General features: G+C 43.6%; 1 protein-coding gene across 1 annotated transcript in view; it reads left to right on the top strand.

Moving 5' to 3' along the window:
- The first annotated feature begins 10,755 nt into the window (after positions 1–10,755).
- CASTOR2 (cytosolic arginine sensor for mTORC1 subunit 2) overlaps positions 10,756–22,467 on the top strand; it is a 138,738-nt gene continuing 127,026 nt past the window's right edge. Inside the window, exon 1 of the mRNA XM_054207660.1 lies at positions 10,756–11,154. Within this exon, the coding sequence (XP_054063635.1) occupies positions 11,042–11,154 (113 nt within the window). The 5' untranslated portion in view covers positions 10,756–11,041. The remainder of the gene's footprint in view (positions 11,155–22,467) is intronic.

The following is a 22,467-nucleotide window of genomic DNA, read 5'->3' as shown; positions in this document are numbered from 1 at the left end:
TCATTCCATTTAGGTTACTTTGCTGTATCATCCTGAATTTGTGTGTAGCATAACAGCTCCAAAGATCTAGTTTGAACCAAATGATAGAGTAGGCAGAGTTCATTAAAATAAATAACAGCATAGTGTGAAACCCAGCCCTGAAGTAATCAAAACTGAAATTTGAAAAAGTGACTCTGAGCGTAAAGAAGTCTGTTATGTGCTGATACCGGCAGAAATGGGGTCTTGAAAACAGCCAGTTTTATATGCTCTATTTAAACCTGTCAGCTCTCCAGACAAAGACATGGGCGGTTATAGCAGGGGGAGAGAAAGCAGTTGGTAGGGGGATATGTGTGACCATATTATAGAAGGTAGAGCCTGAATTTCTCCCTTGATCCCCAAAGCTGAAACATTCTTCGTGTTGTTGCTGCTGTTGTTTTTTTATTGGGGCCAGTTGCAGAGGAAAGATATGATTTATGCCTAGGAGTGGAAATGTTTTATATAAAGGAAACTTTCTATGCAGTTAAATGCAGCTGACTCTCCCTCCTTCCACTTGCTCCCCTGTGTGTCTTGGTGTCCCGTTTCTTTAGTCTGCTTGTTTTCAGTGTTTGTAATGTTCCATTTTAAAATATCTCAGTGCTTTTTCCCCTGCTGTCTTAAAGACTCTTTGTTCCTCAATTCAGCTTTAGTTCCTCAGGGCACTCAGATTATTACTACTTAAATTTTGCTCTTAAAATAAAAGCTCAAGGTCTACGGAGTAGCTTAGAAGAATGTGAGTTTTTGTATCTGTTAGACACTAGACAGGGTGCAGCAGAAGAGGCTACAAAAATGTCTTATTCTTACATTCTGCCATCAGCATTTGCTACTGTCAGAAACAGGATTCAAGGCAAGATGGTCCAGTTCTGCAGCTCATTATATTCATCGCTGAATTTATTTCAGCAACTCCTCCCTTGCAGCATCTATGAATCTACAAATATGGTGTATGAACCAAGTGAAAAGTATTCCCTGGTCACCATGGTGGAACACACAATCTGAAGATGTGAAAACACATTTCTGTCTCTCTGCAGAGGTATACTGTTGATAGATAGGACATTTCCATGATTTTTCACTTGCAAATTGGAGCCTAAAGCACTTATACGTGAATTCCAAGTGTTATAGACGCAGGCCTTATGTAGGCAAATGTGAGTACATTTCCTAATTGTACAGTTATTTTTATGTCTCTTTAGTACATCTCCAGTATTAAACTCTGTGGAGCGCGTGAGATTAGCCGTTGTATATGCTGCTGCATCCTGTTTTCAAGAGATAACAATGGGTTAAAAGTCTTACCCTGGTATGAAAGGTAGGAGGAGGAGAGTATTTTCAAGTGTTTGCTGGAATGTGCTGTCTGGAATCAAAAGGGTTGAGATACTTGAACGAAGACCCCATGTTAGAGACTGTGGGAACAACTGGGCTTTAGCTTCTAAATCACTCCAGGAGGGCTCATTTGTATCAAAGTAATCATGTAAAAAAAGACCCTTCTGAAGAAGACAAACAGGAGGGAATGGATGCTGACAATGTGCTGGAGGAAACGGAGGCTGTTAGAGAGACCAGGCTGCTTCCTTGTTGGAGCTCCTGCCAAGAGAGACCTGGACATGCTGGCTCAGGCCCTCCACCTCTTACAGACAAATGACCAACAGGCCCTGCTTTGTCGCAGCAGAGCAGCCTTGCCTAACTGGGATTCCTGCCAGCTTGCCTCAGCTTCTCTTAAAGGGAGCAGGTGTTAGAGTGGATTTAAAATATTCACTGTTTCCTCTTCTTTGCTGAATTTCTGTTGCAGGAGCTCCCTGTCCGTCCTGTAGCCAGACAAAAGCTTTGACTAGCACAGCAAATGTGTAGGAATTAGTCCCTTAGGGCAGGCTGCAGTTTCTAAAGCCAGCTTCAACAGCAGTAAATGCATTGCCACAGCCAAAAACTCCCTAGCAAGGAAAGAGCACGGCGTTCACAGGCCCGCAAAGTCAAAAAAGCCCCAGGACTTATCCAGAGGTTATACTGACAAAGAGATTCAAGGGGTCCTCAGGTGGAAATGACAAAACCCTATGAGCCTAACTTAGCTACACCAGTTGTAAGAGAAGTGTAGCGTGGTCAGAAGTGTACTGCCCTCTATGCGCATAAGGTTACTTTATAAATACATGGGCAAATAAGGCCGCCTCACTGTCGAGATACGGGATGTAATTTATTGAGAATGTGAGAGGCAATGTGCAAGGAATTTTTTCATTTTGTCCCAAGTTAAATCTCACGAGTACCTGAATCCTTTGGTCCAGCAGAGCATACAGTGTTCGTCCTGTACAGTTGGAACTTTCCAGTGTGTGGAAAACTGTTCTGGAAAATGTTAATAGCTTATATTTTGACCTGGTCTTTAAGAGTCCTCAGATTACCTAGAATACCATGTACCTAGCTAGGACTATGTGAGAGATGTGTGATATTCTTCAGTTGGTATAACAAGGGACATTCAACAAAATACTGATCTATGCTTTCTCATGAAATCTTGTCCCCACCAGCAGGTGCCTTCATGCAGAAAACGCACTGTCTGCTGCCTCCTGCGCCATCAGGAACCGGCCTCTTTTATTGCACTAGGTTTATAGTTTGTTTGATTCAGTGCAAAACGGTGAGGTTAAGGGGGATCTGTGGGTACATTTCATGTGAGTTTCTAATCCTTAATTTGCGGATCATTAACTTTGCACTGTAACCTTTGGGAGACAATGTCACCTGCTTCATGGGCTGGGAAGGTGCTTTTGCAAATAAGGGTGTTTGTTCAACACTGCTGATCCCTGCTGATCCGTTATGAAAGCCACATTAGTTATTGTATCCACACGTTATGTACAGTCATGTGATGCTTGAGGCCCAAAATACATTTAGCAAGTCAGAAGAGATAAGGCAGGCTACAATCTGGCTTTCTTCCCTTAGGTTTGCAGAATGTATTTGCAGATGTGTTGATCTTTAGGAGGCTGGCGGGAGGAGGGGCCATATTTTCTTTAAGTGCTTATTTCAGTATCAGAAGTAAATGAGAAGATGAGGTCATCTTTAACACCTCCTTGTAGCTGCAAAGACATCCTTCCCACAATCTGAGCCATGCTGTCTCAGTTTTGCGTCAATAACTACTTTGACCCTTCATGAAGTGGACATGACTGTAGTTATTTCACCTGGCTTTGTGTAGCGCTAATGGGCTGAAGGGTCTGTTTCAATAATGCTTATTACAACACACAGGTTTAAGTAGCTCACCGGATCAGTAAACCAATGTGATCGCCATCTTGGCTAGGAAACTTTCAGCTTCTATCTCATGTGATGTTTTGGTTCAGCAACACATGCACTACTTTTCCTCTTTTTGTTAATAATCATTTTCCCTCCCAGACTTTGAATGTTTCCAGTAAAGTCATAGGTGTAACTTATGAATGCATCTAGGTGTTACTGAGAATGAGGGATTCACAGGAGTGGCTGTAGCCATTGAATCTCCAAGGATGTGGACAAGCTTGGCCAGCCACTAGCTAAGAGAACAAAGAATTGGAGCAAAATACCAAGACCAAATATTTATGCTTGGCTGCTCACAGGCCAAGGTTGAGCAAATTTTGCTCGCTTTAGATGGGGACAGGGCCACTTTGGTGTACTGGGTTTTGGTGAGTTAGTTACAGTTGGTTGGTACTGCAGTTGGCAGGTGCTATGTCCAGTTATACATGACAGGTACATGCTATTTCATCGCTTCTATCCAGAGGCTCTGAAACATTGATTACAAGTGTTAAAGCTTCCTTTCCCCACCCCAGCACTGGGAGTCCTGTTGTCTTCCGTTCTTCTAGAACAGTAGCTGTTAGGTGTCACCAAAGCATAGAACGTAGGGAACTAAGAGGTGAGGTCTTGTCCTTCCTGACCAAGGTATTTAGTTTTACAATCTCCATTTGCAAGCTCGCTTGTGAATGTTTAGTTGGTGCTCTTTGCTGCTACCCACGTTAGGTGTAACATGGTTTGTATCCAGAGTGGGAGCTGCATCTGCACATCCTTTTACTGGTTCACGTCCTCCCCCAGCTCTCCTGCAGGACATCTGGGCCTCTCTGAGGAGCTGATGCAACAGCAGAGTCTCATCCGCACCTCTGCTGCCCTGGGAGCATGAGATGTCTGACCTGCTCAGCCCACTCTGTACTTCAATAGTAAATTAAAGGTCTTCATTAGCTTATTTGATAGTTGAATAAAATGCTTTGAAACACTGGCACATTAACTGCAATCAAGTTTTGAAAGGTCTCTGGTTGCTAGAAGGAAATTAGCCTGATAAATCACTCTTTTCAATTAAACAAATGGGTAATTTTTCACAAGTAAGCCCAGAAGCTATCATTTGTGCAGCTTTTTTTTTTTCCCTTTTTTAAATATATTTTACATATGATTATTCTTAAAGAACTGATTTTTTTTAGAAGAGACTAATTGTCACTGAAGTTTAAGGTAGCAGCTTGTAAACCCATCCTGTCTGTCTGCCTCAGACAACTTCATAGAAGTCTCATGATCAAGCAGTGGCCTATGAATTGTACTTCCAAAAATGATAATAACTAATGGTGTGACCTTGGTTCATTGCCTGCCTTTCTGTGCCTTTGTTTACCTGTTTGTCTAAAGAAGCATTACCCTGCCTGGGTCAAAAAGGCCTGTTTAACTTAAGCAAGGAGTTCCAGGATAATTATAGTTACTTAGTAACTTTCATCTCAGAATAAACTGGTTAAGGCTGTTAAGAAATGTGATGGCCTCACTTTTGGTCAAAACCAGTGACTGACCTGAAGATACCTCCAGTCCTCAAAGCTTTAAACACAGTCTGCATTCAAAAAGTACTCTCTGAGCTTAGAGGCTGGAACAGATTGCTGTATCCCTTATGTATGGAGTCTGAAAGGGACCCCAGAAATGCACACTGACCCTGGTTTCACACCAGAGCTATAGACGTGCTAAGAACTTCATATGCTCTGTCTACTGCAGAAAAGTAAATGCTAGTATAAACAACTGTGACACTGGATTCATCTTGCCTTGGGCATATTTATCCAGGGTATTGGCATTACATCACTCACATTAGGACTTCTATTATCCGCTATTTTAGATTTCAGAAGCTGCTACAAGTTAGAGGTCAAGATGCTGTTGAACTTCAGATGTTTCTGAAAGACAAGCGTAATTCTGCTAACAGCAGAGCAATGTTAGATTTGCAGTAATGCAATGTCATACAAATCACATGAGAGAATTTAATCTAAATTGTCCAGCTCTGCAACCCTCAGCACAAGGACATGGACCTGTTGGAGTGGCTCCAGAGGAGGGCCACAAAGTTGATCAAAGGGCTGGAGCACCTCTCCTGTGACCACAGGCTGAGAGAGCTGGGGTTGTTCAGCATGGGGAAGAGAAGGCTCCGGGGAGACCTTAGAGCCCCTTACAGTCCCTAAAGGGGCTCCAGGAAAGCTGGGGAGGGGCTGTTTGCGAGGGCAGGTAGCCATAGGACGAGGGGCAATGGCTTTAAACTAGAGCAGGGCAGGTTTAGATGAGACATTAGGAAGAAGTTCTGTACACTGAGGGTGGTGAGACACTGGCCCAGGTTGCCCAGGGAGGTGGTGGAGGCCCCATCCCTGGAGACATTCAAGGCCAGGCTGGATGAGGCTCCGAGCAACCTGATCTAGTTAAAGATGTCCCTGCTGACTGCAGGGGGTTGGACTGGATGGCCTTTAGAGGTCCCTTCCAACCCAACACATTCTATGATTCTATTCTATATTTTTTTTAAATTAGGTTTTATTGCCAAAAATTTAGATACTGCATGTCAAAATCCATCTGTAAAAGGCTACCATAGCTTCATCTTTGAGAACTAAATAGGGTAATTTGGGGCTTTTTTATAGTATCAGAAGAGACCACAAATGATTTAAGAATTTCCTTCCACCATCTAAATAAAATAATACTGAAATATCCTGCTGTAGTTTGGAGTAACTGCATAAAACATGATGACTCACGTGATCAGAAATTCTCCTTTATTTTTCCTCTGTGTACAGTGCTGATCTTCGTGAACTGTTTGTCACAGTGCGTAGTTACATTCCTTCCACTTAAAATGTTTCTACTTTTTTTTTAAATTTCTTTTTCCCGAAACGCTGGTTATTGTTGAGTGTTTCGGTTTGGTTTGGAAGCAATCTGCATGCAGAGACTTGGGTGTTGGACTGTAGTGTGCTTTATGAGAAATTGTGCATTCAGACAAAATTCAGACTCAGAAGAGCTAGAGTCTCCCAAAGGGCTGCTGGTGACCTGTACTTGGCTCTACCTTCATTGCTGCAGAGATAAACCACAGAATCACAGAATCTTAGTGGTTGGAAGGGACCTTTGAGATCATCAAGTCCAACCACATAAAAAAAAAAAAAAAAAGCACCCACCAACTAAACTCCACACCCACAACCCCACACACAACACCCCACCACAAACCAATAATCTTGGGCACTAGAGCGTGCCCTGAAGAGCCATGTCTACATGTTTCTTAAATACCTCCAGGGATGGTGACTCCACCACCTCCCTGGGCAGGTTGTTCCAGTGCCTGACCACTCTTTCAGTAAAGTAATTCTTCCTAATATCTAATCTAAATCTCCCTTGCCGCAGCTTCATACCATTTCCTCTGGTCCTGTCGTTATTCCCTTGGGAGAAGAGGCCAACCCCTGCCTCTCTACAGTTTCCTTTCAGGTAGTTGTAGAGGGCAATGAGGTCTCCCCTCAGCCTCCTCTTCTCCAAACTAAACATGCCCAGTTCCCTCAGCCTCTCCTCATAGGACTTGTTCTCCAGACCCCTCACCAGCTTGGTGGCTCTCCTCTGGACACGCTCCAGCACTTCAGTGTCTTTCCTGTAGTGAGGGGCCCAAAACTGAACGCAGTACTCGAGGTGAGGCCTCACCAGTGCCGAGTACAGAGGCACGATGACTTCTCTACTCCTGCTGGCCATGCTATTCCTGATACAAGCCAGGATGCTATTGGCCTTCTTGGCCACCTGGGCACACTGCTGGCTCATGTTAAGCCGGCTGTCCACTAACACTCCCAGGTCCTTTTCTGCCGGGCAGCTTTCCAGCCACTCAGCCCCAAGCCTGTAGCGTTGCCCGGGGTTGTTGTGACCAAAATGCAGGACCCGGCACTTGGCCTTATTAAACCTCATCCCATTGGCCTTGGCCCATTGATCCAACCTGTCTAGATCCCTCTGTAAAGCCTTCTGACCCTCAAGCAGATCAACACTCCCACCTAGTTTGGTGTCATCCGCAAACTTTCTGAGGGTGCATTCAATCCCCTTGTCTAGATCATCAATAAAGATATTGAACAAGACTGGCCCCAAAACTGAGCCCTGAGGGACACCACTGATGACCGGCCGCCAACCAGATTTTGCTCCATTAATCACAACTTGCTGGGCACGGCCATCCAGCCAGTTTTTTATCCAGCGGAGGGTACACTCGTCTATGCCACGATTCTCCAGTTTCTCCAGGAGAATGCTGTGGGGGACGGTGTTGAAGGCCTTACCAAAGTCCAGGTTCACAGCGAAATGTTCACAGCGAAAATACAGACCATCTTCCTGAACTCTTTTTCTTTTTTTGATAAAATACTGCGTTCCTTCTGAGGACCTCACTTCCAAACAGTGCCTCAGGGCAAACAGGAGATGACTTTTGCCCTGCTCCACCAGTGTGAAGATCCTTGTGATCATGAGCAGAAGCTGAGATACCTGAAAACTGCCCATCAGTCCAAGTCTGCATTCTTCTACTGCGTAAACCTCAGAACCTCAAGCCCCAAGGCTTCAAAACTGCAAGTTCTGCTTGGCGTTATGGGTGGTCTCTGACCTAGAGCACTTAGAAATCTCATCTACTTCTGATGGCTCATAAGTACTCAGCGCTCCATCCAGGCAGGAGATGACTCATGGTCCCTGGTCTTCATACTGAGATTTGTTTTGCTGCTATCTCATCTTCCTGTTTTCTTGTCCGTTCTCCCCGTTTCTTTGTACTGCCTGCCCAGCATGTGCTGTGGTAGCTGACATTGGAAGCTGTGTGGGCAGGGAGTGGGTTTTGGTTTTAATAAAAAAGTGTGGTTACATCATCTTGCACAACAGGTCCCTGCCCTGTGGCTGGGCCAAGTGAGTCCTTTCAAGCCGCAAAAATATGGAAAACTTGGAATTGCAATAATCAAAAGATATTATAGCACGTTATATGTAATAACAACACATTCTATGCTGCTCCCTGCATGGAATCTCCCAGGTATACCTGGCAACAAGGGAGAGAGAGAGATGAATACTAATGACAGCTGGAGGAGGGGGCACTTAATAGTATTTTGGCTAATTGCCAGGTTGCCTGCTCTTGAAAAATTTGCCTGTGCTGACCTAGGCATATTTTTCATGTGTAGAAAATTGGGTTGGGTGTTGGTAGGCCTTTATACTTTCCTAATGCTTCCTACAGTCAACTATGTGAAGGTTCACGTAGCCATAAAGTCTGTGTTTCCAGCTCAAAGAGGCCTTCAAGCCTTCTTTGAAAGACTTGGAAAACCATATCAGCTGACCCAGCAGACCAGACCCAGGAAAGAAATTGCAATTTTTGAGAGCACCAGATGTAAACTTACAAAACGAAGAAGTATTTTTGTGTTTTGTGGGTTTGGGGGGATTTTTTTTGCTTGTTTGCTTGATTCTTCTTTTTTTTTAGTAAATCCAGATGACTAACTCAGGGCCTCTTTTCTCCTTCCCTGCAGGCAGAACAAAGTCTCTGATGATTTGCTCGCTTCAAAAGGTCCCCACTGATTTTACCTTTGGGTCTGTTCTACCATCTCTCATTGTTTCATGTAAGCATTTTCTGTGGTAATTAGACTGGTAATAGCATAATCCCTGGTGGCTTTCCTGGAGTGTCTGGCCTCTCTGGGTTGAGAATGCTCTGCTTGGGGGCAGCGTATTTTTTCTCTAAGTGGGAAGGGGAAGAGTTGATGTTGTGAATGTTGCCATGATTATGATGGAAAAATCTTTTAAAAGAGGAAAGTTTTGCAGCATTTCCTAGAAGCAATTCAGGCTACATTTGTCCGATTTCCTCTGGAAGCTCCCAGCAACCTTGACGGTGCGTGTTTTGTCCCTGGCTGCTTCCTTCTGGGCTCCGTGGTCTGTATTGTCCCAGAGGAACACAGATATCTCTGTGATTTGTAGATGCAGGTGCAGGCACTTTTTGTAGCTGGGTGCAGATACATGCAGAGCTTTGAAGACCAAGACCTTGAACTGGCAGTGGAAGCTGATTAAAAACTCTCTTCGCCTTCCTAAAATGCAACGCCTACAGTCATCTGAACTTCTACGTGAGGCAACGAAGGAAAACAACTCCTTGGTTTTTAAAGGCTTTTCAAAAATTAAGTAGAGATTTGACATTTTATCTTTGTTGCCTTTCCTCTGAATGATTTCAACTAACTATTAATAAGAATGCCTCTAATTTCAAGTTTTCCCTTTTGGGATATAACAAAAATAAGATGCCTTTCAGAAGTATGGCCACAGGCAGAGGAAGAACAGACATGTCCAGGGGAGAAATACAGCCATCCACTGGGAACTAACAGAATAGAAAAGGTTTGGAAATCCTAGTTTCAGAAGCTTCTCTCCAGAATTGGGTTGAAGGATTTCTGCCACAAGAACGGAGGCCCTAAAAGCTTAATTTACAACTGCAGGAGCTCTTCCTTCTGTATAGGGAAGAGGAATGGCCTGGAGTGCGGCTTGGCTAACCGAGCTCTGATCTTCTGCCCTTAGACACATCCTATGCCTCAGTTTCCCCATGTGGAGAACAGAAAGGTTGCTGTTGATGGTCTTTATAAAGCCTATTTGAGATCTACTAATGAAAAGTGCCATAGTGATCTAGGTCTTATTTTTGTTGTTGTTGATGGCAGAAGCAGTGTGATCCAAAGGCAGAGGGAGCCCTGCACAGAAGCTAAAATCAAGTTTATGGCTCAAGTCCTGTTTTAAAAATACCCCAAGCCTGAATTTAATTCCTGTTTCGGTCTGTGTGGTGTCAGTGGGGCTCTGTGCAGAGGAGCTGGTGCTCACAAACAACGTGGCTGGGGTCAGTGTCGTGGTGCCAGCCCAGCAGCAGGACAGCCCCCGTTTCTGGGGTGCTGGTTTGAAGGTCCGTCCATTCCAACCTCCCTTCAACCTCCTTGTTGAGGAGTGGGGCGAAGACTGGGATGAACAGGCCATTCACCCTTCCAACATAACCAAACTGTCATATGTTTTTATGTTTGTAACAACTGTGATTTTATTTCCGTAATACTTTCATGCAAATTGGCTTTTCTATTTTCTTTTTGCTGCACAGGGAAATGAATGAGGACTCCCATCTGCCCCATGGGGTAAAATTTGAGTATTTCCCTATTGTTAATGAAAACTTCTGAAGTTCTCCTTGCTTTTTTTTGGGCTGTGAAAGATTTCCAGCTGCCCTGTGTGTCCCTCCCCTGCTGAGTCGAACGATAGGTGCAATGAGAACTAAACCAAAAAAAAACCAAACGAAAAAAAACAACCAACAAAAAAAAAACCCAAGCAAAAAGGCTGGTCGCTTACAAGTATTTGTAAGAAATCTGTAATAAATTCCCTTTTAAATTTTTTAAGTGACTGGTCAAAATGGCACCTGAAGGCCGAGGCGGTGCTGAGGGGGTGCCGCCCGTTCCCGCTCCCGGGGCAGAGCAGGGCGGGGCGGGCCGTCCCGTCCCGCCGGCGCGGACTGCAAGGCCCGGCATGCGGCGGGGCGCCGCGCAGGCGCGCCGGGCCGGGCTTGAGTGGCAAGTTGTTTGTTCCAGCGAGCACCAGCTGCTCGGCAGTCCGGGCTCCGCTGTCTCCCTGCCCGGCTCCCCTCGCCGCCCCGCCGGCCTCCTCCCACGCTCCAACTTTTCCACCCTCTGTTCCCTCATCCCCCCCCCGCCCGTCCCCGGAGCCGGGAAGGGGGAGAAGGAGCCAAGGGTAAGGGGGGGGGGGAAAAAAAAAGGCATCGACAATAACAGCCCCCCTCCCCCTCCCCATTCAAAAACACAAAATAAACCCCAGGGATAGATGAACTACAAATGAGAAAGAGGAAAAGATGGAACTGCACATCCTAGAGCACAGGCTCAGAGTGGCCAGCATAGCCAAGGAGAGCATCCAGTTGTTTACCTATGGATTAATCAAACTTGCTTTCCTGTCCTCCAAGACGAGGTAGGTGCTGGGGATGGGGCAGAGGGGCTGGGGGCGCCCTCCTTGCGTGGGGACGGGGTGTTGTGGGGGGCACCTCTTTGCGAGGGGACGGGGTTTGGGGGGCACCCTCCTTGCGAGGGGACGGGGTGCTGGGGGCGTATCCTCTTTGCTACAAGGGGCTGGGTGCTGGGAAGGCGCCCTTCCTGCGGAGGGGCAGGGTGCTGGAGTGGGGTCACCCTCTGTCCCTGCCAGGGGGCTGAGGCGGGGCGTACCTCCCTGGCCAGGGGGCAGGGCAGCCCCCTTCTTGCGAGGGGGTGGGTTGATGGGGTGGGGGGCTCCCTCCTTCTTGGAAAAAAGGCAGGGTCCTGGATGGAGGACACCTCTCCTTGCGAGGGGGCAGAGTCCCGGGGTGAGGGGCACGCTTCTTGCGAAGGGGGCAGGGTGTTTAGGTGGGGGGGCACCCTCCTTCCTGCAGAGGGGCAGGGTGCTGGAGTGGGGGGGGACACCGTCTTTGTATAGGGGCTGGGATGGGGGGACGCCCTCCTTGCAAGAAGTCAGGGTGCTGGGGTGAGGGGGGACACCCTCCTCGCCAGAGGGCAGGGGTTTTGGGGGGTGATGGGGGGCACCTGGGTCTTCCTTGCACCCTCCCCATCCCAAGCCTGGGAGACGGTGATGGGGCTCAGCGCTGGAGTTTGGGGTCCCCCGTAAGGCTCCAGGGCAGCCCCCCCGTGCGGCGCCCGCCTCCCGCTGCCCTTCCCGGGCCACCTCGCCCGGAGCCGCGCTCCGCGCCGGGCGATGAATGAAAACAGGTGGGGGCCGGGGGGGCCCGGCCGGGGCCGGCTGCAGGCTCGGGGCGACCGCCGGACAACAAAGGCAACAACAGCAACCAGAGGAGGAGTGGTTTTTTTTTCCTCTCGCTCTTTTTTTTTTTTTTCTCCTTCCCTGGTTGTTGTTTCTTGCAGCACTTACAGAAAGAGCGAATCGTCCCCACGCGTGTTTGTTTTAAAAGGTGCTTTTTCAGTGCTGCCAGATTGGAGGAGGACGAGGGGCAGTGCATGCCTTGCACTTGGTTCTCTTTAAAAATCGTGGTATTGAGTAATATGGATTGTGATAGCTTTCGGGGAAAAGAAAAACATAGTGGAAAGCACTGTGAGAATTTTTTTAAATTTTTTTTTAGGCGGGGAAAAAATTACTCTGGCGGGTTTATGGAATGTATATAAGCTGCCTAGGCCTTTTGCAGCAAAACAACTTGAATTGCAATTGCATATTCTTGTGTCTTCACTTAGCTTGTTGACTTTGTTGCTCTGTTCAGAAAGAGGAATGGGAATGTAAATAACTCAAACTCTTCTTGTTTTTCCAGCCTGATAATTAGTATTTCAGTTTTCTTCCCAGATTCATCTCAGATAGCATTCTTGTATGAAGGTGGGAAATTTTCTTTGGCAGTAGGAAAATAATAAATAGATCATAAATTTGCTTTTTATTTCTTAAATTGTTTTTATTCCAAGCTGTAATTCAATCCTCTCCCTGCGATAATGCTTACGGATGAATGGACCTATTTGTGGTGTAATTTGATTACAGTCCCTTATCTTACAGTTAAACTTCATGTATTGAAATTTCACTCTGATTTGGGGCTCATCCCATTTGGCTCACACCAGCGTTGTTTGCAGTGTAAAGTGTATCAGCACCTTGTTTACTGCTGTCCCTGAATACTCAATGGGGCATTACAGGCTCTTCGGTCTTAAATTTCTGGTTTTAATGTGTTGTTTCATTATAATTGAAAGTGATTGCTGATTGTTTTGGAGGAGTTGTTGCTCCCCCTCCCATGCTTAAAATGTCACTGTTAACGTCAACAGTGAAATCTTTAAATCTGTCACTCCTAATGCACAGACTGGATTTTGGTGGGTTTTTTCTTTTTCTTTTGTTTCCCTATTTTCTTTTTTCAAGTTCAGGAATGGTCCTGTTGTCTGTTTGTTTCACACTACATTTCACATCTTCAACACTGGAGACCTCTGAAAGGATTAGGACAGTAAGATAAGCCCTTTGGGGTGTGATACTTTGTTGTGCATTTGGGTGTAGCGCTTGGCAGTTTGGTGTTGCCTCTGGTTACTGTGGTGTCTGGCCCTTCCCATGCACAGTGAGCATCAATAATCTTTTCCTAGCTTTCACAGAATCTCACTGGTCAGGAAAAAAAACCTGTTTGTGGAAAGGTTTGTTGGCATGGGAAACTTCTATTTATTTCCCTTCTGTATGTTTTGTTGTTTTTGCAGACAGTAGAGATGCAGGGGAGAGAAGGGGAAGCTTGTTTGTGTCATTGTTAAGGCAACTGACAGTACAGAAATACTGCTTTCTCCTGTGTGCTACATGCCCTGAGGCAAACAAGGTCCCTGCCCCACAGACCACCTTCTCTGATGAACACCATGTGTATGTGGAAGGTGAGGGTCTCTGGGAGATGTAACTCCATAAATTTTCTATTCCATTGTTTCTTTTTCCTCCTCTTTTAAGAAGTGAATGTGCCCAGGAGATGACAGCTTTTTATATTGGTGCAAGACGAATCTCCCCTCCCAACCACCCCATCTGGAAAGGACCACTTGGGGGATGAAAGAGGAAGGTGGCCTGCATCCTTGCTGATCTTTTCTGATGGAATAGCAAAGATGCCAGTTACTTATACCACCTACATTTTTACCAGTGAGACCTTAAGCAGAATTTTTACCTGTGCTGTGAGGCTGCCAGTAAGAAATAATGATTTGTGGGACAGATGTGATCCAAAGAGGTGGCAATGACATCATCAGTATCCTCATGTTAGTCATGCAAGAAACTACAGTTTTTACACAGACTCTTCTGAGAAGTCAGCTGGAGGGTGTCTTGCAGTCTCTTTTGTGTTCTCATACACAAGGGAAAAGGACTGGAACAATTTTTTAAATCTCGTACATTTTTCTTAATCCTCTTGGAAAGGAAAAGTAACAAATCTCCCTCTTTTTATTTGGCCTTTTGCCACTTTCAGTCTGCCCTTGTTCATGACAGGAGTCTTTTAATTTAGCTTCTGTTACAATAGCAGTATTTTTTTGAACAAAGAACAACAATTTTGGAACTATTCCGATGGCCAGAAGCAAGAAAGCAGTTAACGAGGTGAAGAGGTGAGACCAGTAGTGAATAAAATGGTGGGCTGGACTGAGCTGAAAGAAAAACGCTATTAATCGTAACTTTAAGTTAGACATGAGGTATTTTACGTAAAGTTGCATTAAGACAAGTAGTCCAGAAATAAATAGCGAAACTCGTAAGCAGTCACACTGACCAATGTGCTCTTGATGCTCTGCCTGTGTAAGTGCAGCCGTATTGATTTCAGCTGTGCTCTGCCAGGCACCCTAGCGGAGGATCAGATCCGTGTAATTTTTAGTTGCATGCTGAAGATTTGCACGTGTCTAATCTGTTTGCTGTTGCTGTCGTCATCATCCTAGTGTTTTACTGAGTGTGGTGTGTCCGTGTTTGGCTTGAGAGTTCCTTGGTGCCAAGGATCTTCACCTATTCAGGAGGTGTGACACGTTTCTATGGGTGTAAATATAGCAACTGTGCCTGGTTTTAACGTTGTGTCCTCTTTCTTTTGTACATGCCTCTGTAAATGTTAGTTCTGTGGGGCAGAGAACTGAGCTCATCTGTAAACTCCCACCTTCAGCTCCCTTTTTGCTACAAAAGGAACAGCTTCCCTCCCCCCAGAATTAAGTGTCTCTGCTTCCTTGGTCAGAGTTAAACCATCTCATACTATTGGGTGACTTGCCACAGGTAACCTGCTTGAGGGCTTGATAGACATACTAATGTGCCGCTACATTCCTGTCTTGATTTTTTTTCCTAATTGCAAAATATCTTTAACTGCATCTCCTCTTGCTGTGTAGGAATTAAATCTGAATGGAGGGGGAGGAAGGACAGTCTTGGATGATGCTTGCGCTGAGCCACCAGTGCATGCAATAGGGAGAAGGAAGGTGAGCCTGACCTTGTCTTTTGAGTGCATATAAAAATATATGGAGAGGTTAAGTCCTGGAGAATAAAGTGGGGTCAGGGTTCTTCCAGGCACTGTATCTGTATAATGTAATTAGCCTGATTTCTGGGTAATGGCTTGGTAGACCCTTGAACATCTGGAGTCAATGAGTTAACGTGTAGCCTTTCCTCTCTCTGTTGCGGTACCTAATATAAAGAGTTGGTGGTAAACAGTGAAATAAAGTAGTTGAGGGAGAAAGGTATCATTTAAATTCTAATGCTATGAAGTTATAACCAGGATGAAGTTGAGAGGTTAGTCTGTTCACAGGACTGGGTGGTTAAAATAATTGTAGGTCCTGTGTCTAGCATCACAAATTTTAAAATCCCTAAGAGTTTTCTGATACTATTTGGTTTGAGATGGTGATTATTTCAGTGTGCTGAAGAGAAGGAACAAGTTCTGCATGTGTAAAGGATGAGACCTTGCTCACAGAAGCGCTTAAGGCAGACATTTCAAAAGCATCTTTCAGTCTAGTTTCTTTTCCAAGATGCTGAGGTGTTCTTCTACAGGTGCAGTTTGTGTGTACTGGTGAATTGAAGCAGAATTGCAGGCACTTTGCAAGCTTGCAGATTTGGTGCTAAATACGGAGAAGCCGGATAGGGTGGAAGAGCCAGGCTGGGCTCTGCCCCATCTTCCATGCTGGTTGCCATGCAGCCTCTACCATGCTTGGAGGCAGGAGGTATTCTTAAAGTGGAGAGGTACTTAAAAATATTAATTTTTAATAAAAACGTAGCAAGAAGTAAACGATGATAAACTGTACAGAATAATCTGGATTTTCTTTGCTCTTTGAACAAAAAATGAAACTAGGTTTGTTAGCTTTGTTAAGTTCGTGGTGGTATTTTCGGTAATCTATCCATTTTGCTTACTAATAATTGACACCTCTATTTAAGAACAGTGTGTTGTTGCTATTAATTAAGTGTTTCTCATTCCCTGATCACTTGTTTACTGTCAAGGTGTCCTGAAATTGGTGATACTGTAATAAAAGGATTTCAGAGCATAACAGGACAAATAAGGGCTTAAAATGTATCTATGCATCACTTGAGGATGTTCAGGAGTCTGTTTCCTTTGGTATGAACTCAGACAAACAAATGTCGTTTATGCCTTTACGTGAAATACAGATTGGTCTGCAATATTGGGTGATCATCTGGCAAAGGCCAGTTACTCCTATTGTTAAAACCTCCCCCCTGCCCGCCTTGGCTTCTGCCATCCTGTGTGTGCTAGGAAGACCACTGAATAAAAGGCTTTTGCAAGTTATAAGACAATGTTTACTCACCTGAAACAAGCTGCCAGGTTGCTCATGTTTTCTTTTGGTGTGGCAAAGACTCTGAAAGGTCTTTTTTTTTTTTTTTTTTTTTTTTCCTGGGGATGTATGTATGTGTGATATCTCAGATTTGAGGACTTCTTTTTCAAGTCTGACTTCGTGACCATCTGTTACAGAAGGACCCGGCGCTGGTGTCCAGACACCACAGGAGGCTGGAGTGATGGGAAGCCTCATGGCTAAAGCCGCCTGCCTGCCCTTCCCCAAAGCACTTAGCCTTCTTGTTTGCATCACCGTGTGCATGTGTGGTGCTGAACTTGCTGGTGGATATTCAGGAGGAGTAAGAGCTAGTGAGAATCAGATAAATGAGGAGGAGCGAGAACAGAAGTTAGTTGTTTGGGCTAAAGAAGGACATAAGCTCTTTGATTGTGAATGTCATCAATTTGAGTTCAGGGCTGCTGGGTGTTTCAGCTGCCGCTGAGCTGTGAGAACATTCTGCAGTGGTTTAATACATTAAACCTTGGAAAGAGCAGGTTTCCTTCCTGATGGTCTCTTACTGTTTATCCACAAATGTTACTATTATTTCATTTTCTTTTCTGCTTCTGGCACACAGGTTGACCAGTGGGGCACTGTCTTACTTTATGTCTGTCTTTGCCTGGCAGTCCTGTTACGCGGTCCTCAACCTACCATGTGGTCCCATCAGGCTAAGGCTGATGCCAAGTCAGAAGCTGACAGGAGTGCTTAGAAACTAAATAAGATTCAAAAGGTGGAACAGAAGTACTAGATCAAACCCACAGTGTAATGCTGGGGAGCACTATGGACTAGAGAAATGTTGGTGTAGGTATTGGGTGTTTTAACAGGGCTGTTCATTTTCTTTTAAGATATTTTTTTATTTTTCCTTCCTCTTGTCTGAACTTGGACATTTGCCTTTTAAATAAATAATTACCTGGCTGTAGTTTGTAGTGGGCTGGCTGTTTTTTCCTTATTTCCCATGCTAAAGTGTTTCCATCCATTGGAATGTTGCATAGATGTAATGCATCATCTGGGGATAAGGTACAATATCAGTGATGTAAAGGACACAACACTGGGGCCCACTGATGTTGAGCTGAGAAATAAAAAAGAGGAAAAAATATTTATCTTTTGCTATGTCACTCATTAAAGATTCCTTTAGCTGAATATTTGTTTATTACTTTCAGATTAAAGTCAATATTTAAATGAAAAACATGGCTTTTGTTAGTTCCTAGATGGCTCCTCCTGCAAGCTGGGTGCTTTTATGCTTCAGCAGTAGAGCAAATGCATTGCAGGTCTGTTAAGGAAAAGTATGACTGTTGTGCATTCGTCATCAAGAAGTAACAGCTGAGTTGTTCACTAACACAACAGTTTGAATCTACAGGCTACTCCTTCCACTGAGTTATAACTTAAATTAGGCTCCATTTGACGGCTGCAACTATTTGACAATGCCTTGTTTGTGCTCCATAAATATGTAAATCTTTCCACTTAATTCTTCTCTTTTTTTTTTTTTTAATCTGTTGAGCACACTACCTCATTTATCTAATACACGACTCCTTAATCGTCCTGCTTGTTTCAATGTTTTAATATATTTGGACAAGGGCTACAATTTCTTTTTTCAGAGGAAACAGTGCAGATTTGTTCTTTTGTTTACTGCCAACTCCAGAGTAAACTCCAGCTCTGATCTGCTGATAGCTGAAGGCTGGTAAAGGAAGAATTATACAACAGGAATGTGAGGAAATAACTCCATTCATTGCAGTTCAGAATCAACACAGCAAAGCCTGTAAGTTGCAGTTATCATTTCAAAGTAAAAAGATTTCTCCTCCCCCCGAGCTCAGCTTGGTTTTGTGTAGCTAACTGTAAGATATATTTGTTAACAGAGAAAACAACAGACAAAAATGTTTTATTATGGCTCAAAAGAAATAAAGATGGATTAAGCCTGCGTCGTGACTATACAATCCCTTGTTAGTTTCAGACATACTGCACAGTTTTACTGTGCTGACCATGGAAACAGAGAATCTGGTCTCATTTTTGTGGTCCGATGTATAACAAACATTTTGTACTGGTTGATAAAGTTTTATTTTCACATCCAAAGAAAAGCAGTGAATGCTTAAACTTCCTCACCAGCCAGAACCGACTTCCTTACTTTGGTCTGTTAAACGTGCTTTACTAGAGATTAAAATAAAAAGCCTACTTCTGAACTGCAGCCTGCTTTAGAAGGCTCACAGCAGTAATGCTGAGATATCAGAGCTGCTATTTAGCACAAAGGTGGCATATGGAAGAGAGAAATGGTGAGTTTGCTCGGTGGCAGCAAACCCTTTTTGTTAATCTTTTGGGGACTTCTGAGGTACACTTTTGTGGGGATGTCTCAGTAGGCAAAGTGATTTTTTTTTTTTTTTCAGACCATTGCAGTCCAGTTAATTTTTGTTAACGTGATGGAATAGATATTTTTAAGATACGTATTGGCCAGTAATTGTAGGGAAATGTAGGCTGTTATTGGTGGTAGGCTGTCCTTGACCCAAATTTATTCAATACAAATTGTTTATAAAGTAGGAACCCAACCCCCTTGTAAGTGTGAACGCGTGTTTGATCAAGATGTAACTGTAAAGGAAAAGTTCATTTTCTTTGTCTGCAAAGTTTTAGTGTCCTTGTTACAGAGGGTAGTAGAGATGTCATAAGGTGTTGCAAGCTACACCACTTAAGTTTAGACTAAAATGGAACCTTTAAGTCTTATGTAAAGTATTCAAATAGGTGAATTAAAAAAAAAAAATGATAGTGGGGGAATTTCTAAATCTGGGAGGGGAAAATTTACAAGTTTTGACATAGATAGAACACTTAAAACGTAGGTGTGACTCTCCCTGTCTTTTTCTGTTCAAGCTTTTTAGAAATGTTATGTGTCAGAGAATCTGGGTAATGATACGCGCTGGTTTTAGTGATACCTGAATATTTATCCTAGCTCTGTGGTTAAAAGATCGGTATTCAGTCCTTTATTATGCCACTCATCTATCCTGTTTTACAGGGTGAGTTGGTTGAGGTTGACAAGTCGGAGACCTTGATTGAAATGGCCCGTGTTAATCTTGTTCAACATTTGTAGCTTTTATTTCTTTTCCTAAAGAAAGATTGACTCTTCTCTTGATAACCTCTAAGGCACTCACTTGCAAATAAATGTAGTCATGGCAAAAAGAAAAAAAAGGTTGTTCTTAATAAAGAGAAGGATATACTCTGTATGCATCTAAGCAATTGTATACATTTACGTAGATTTACTTAGTCTTTATTTTTATGCTTTTTTTGAAAATGATGGATGACTTACTACATGATTAATCCTTCAATTGTGATCTTTTTCAAGCTGCTTTTGGATGGAAATTGGAGTTTGATTGTAACATGGAAAACAAACATTTTCATTTGCTGTTTTTAAACGAATAAGCAATATTAAATGTGCCGAGTATTTAGAGAAAAAAAGATCTCAGCCTATTTTGTGTTTATAAGTGAGTAGTGTAATGTGATCTGTACTAAATGAAAATGATGGTGACTTGAGACTGTGCTTGTGCAGCCATTGGAGACAGTAGATCTCAGCCTCCCACACCTACTTCTTGTTTGCAGACTGGAAGAAAAAAAACCAAGTTTACTTGCTTTTTCAGTTCCTGATTTGTTTCTCAACCTGGAACTAAACTGAGTAATTTGAAATGAGGAAAATATTCTCCTTTCTTGCAGAAGATGCTGTTGCTGTCAAAATCTGGCTTATTGCATAAATGGACTGGTTCCAGTTGCTTTGTCACTGATTTCTCCTCAATTGACTTGTTTAATTTGCTTTGGAGTTTCAGCAGTGAACATACTTCTTTTGATAATTGTGGTTTAAATTATTTACACCTAAGATGCCATCAGTCCAACAATGATTTTTGGATATCTTTAAATCAGATTAGCTAATGTTAAAATAAAATTGTACTTTTAATTGTAATCATGTTCGCACTACTTAGTTGCAAAAGGGAAATGTTAGAATTAACCTGTCTCTCACCACTGTGGGGATAAATATAGGACAGTTTATGATATACTCAGATTATGTGTTTTGAGTTGCATGTTATTACCCATTTGGCATTTTTATAAGCCAAGCAGAGTTCTAATGCGTGTGGCTTGTTTGCATCTGTTGAGCTCGCAAGGTGTGAAACCAGATGCTTGTAGCTCGTTCTCTTCTGAGCTTACCGCAGGTTTTAGACTGGTTAGTGAATGGTTTTCTGCGCTGAGTGGGGGGACTGTGTGTTTTGCAATATTTCCCTTTTACAGAGTAAAGGGACACAAATTGAGATAGATTATTGTTTTTGTTAAGAGGTCTTTTTTCAGGCAAAACTCAGCAGTGTAGACAGTCTATAGCAATTTCTGCGCAAATTAAATTAATACAATATTCTGGAAAATGAAATGGATGTGCGTTACCTGCATTGCAGGCAAGGTAATGGTAGTTACAAACATACAAAACGACTGTATTCCTAAATAACATAATTTTTGACACTCTCTTTTTTTAAATGGTTGCTTGCTTTTCAGTATTTCTGGCATACAGGTGTAACAGTATTTTGATGACTGCCAGGAACCACTTTGCTAGACCGGTATAATTTTGGGTCAGCACAGAAGAAGTTAGCAAGAATTCAGCTGGACCAAAGCAGGCTTTATGGTTTTCTGGAGGGGAGCGATGCGGGGGGAGAGGAAAAGAAACAGACGATGAGAAACCACAGGGTTGGCCTGGTGAATGAGCGTGGACTTTCATAACAACCTGGGAGCGTCACGCAGGGCTTTGACAGTTAATGCCATTAACTGGCAGCTAATGGAGCCTTAACCTTTTTGTGTTCTTTTCATTTTAAGCCTGGTACCATGCTGTAATCACAAAGGTAGGAAATGGCAAATCTTCACAGAATGGTTGAGGTGGAAAAGGATCTCTGAAGATCATCTAGCCCAGCCGCCCAGCTCAAGGCTGAATCAACTAGAGCAGGTTGCTCAGGATTTTGTCCAGGTGAATCTTGTACTTAAAGCTGCGCATGGGGCTTTGCTCTCTTCTCTGTCAACATGTTGCTGACCTTCTTGACATCGCAACGCTTTGCTCCATTTGGCGTTACTTTCTGCATAACATTATAGTGTGTGATTTAATGTCTCATTTAAACAGGACAAAGTGTTTTTTGAACTTAAGAGTGAGATTGTACAACCTCTCGGTTTTGGAGAGAACCGTTGGTGTGGAAGAGAAACTGTCCACTGCAGTAATTTATTGGTCCTTTATGTTTTTTTGGGAGCATTTCATGTGAAACAGCTTATTGGCTGTAAACTGTGAAAAACTAGCTGAAGTCAGAGCAGCCTCAAGGCTGCTCTAACTTAAACAAACTAGAAGCCAAAAAATTCCATAGCTGGGTAAGAGCAAAGCTTGCCTTGGGAAAGGGCATGTACTCACTTCTGTACCAGTACAGACAGCTGAATTACAATTTGTAACGGTGTTAGATGGATGTACAAGACTAGTGAAGCTACTTCTACCCAAGCCCTCTACACAGGAGTTTTATTTATGTCCTTGATGTAAGTAAAGGAAAGTATTAGAATGGCATGAAGTCCATACGTTACTTGGTTTCACTGAGTGGTGGATGCCCTGCAGTACATGTTGTGCTTTGGTTATTGTACAGTTTCTGAAATCCTAGTGTAATAGTGGTCATGCGATGAAACCTGAATATCTGAGAGAGTTTTCTCTGTAGTCGTCGTATTGGTATCAAGTTACTCCAAGGCCCTGCATTTCTGAGTGACTCTCATAATTCCTGTATGTACAGTCATTTTGTTGGCTTTATGCCTTGCCACATTACCCATCGTAGTGTTGTAATCCGGGGGCTGATGAGGCCTGACTGCAGGACAAGCACTCTATGTTTGTGTCTAGGGAAAGCCTTGTGTCTGAGGAAGGCTCAGAGTCTCTACTGGAAGGGTTGGCGCCGAATCACTGAGCTATGCCCTGGTAGCTCTTCTGCTGTGACAGGCCAGAAGTACTTTTCATTTGCACAGGAGTGTGAAATCAGCCTGGAATGAC

Source organism: Rissa tridactyla, chromosome 7, assembly GCF_028500815.1.
Source record: "Rissa tridactyla isolate bRisTri1 chromosome 7, bRisTri1.patW.cur.20221130, whole genome shotgun sequence".
In the NCBI taxonomy this organism is placed as follows: Eukaryota; Metazoa; Chordata; class Aves; order Charadriiformes; family Laridae; genus Rissa; species Rissa tridactyla.
This window is presented reverse-complemented; position numbering and strand designations above follow the sequence as displayed.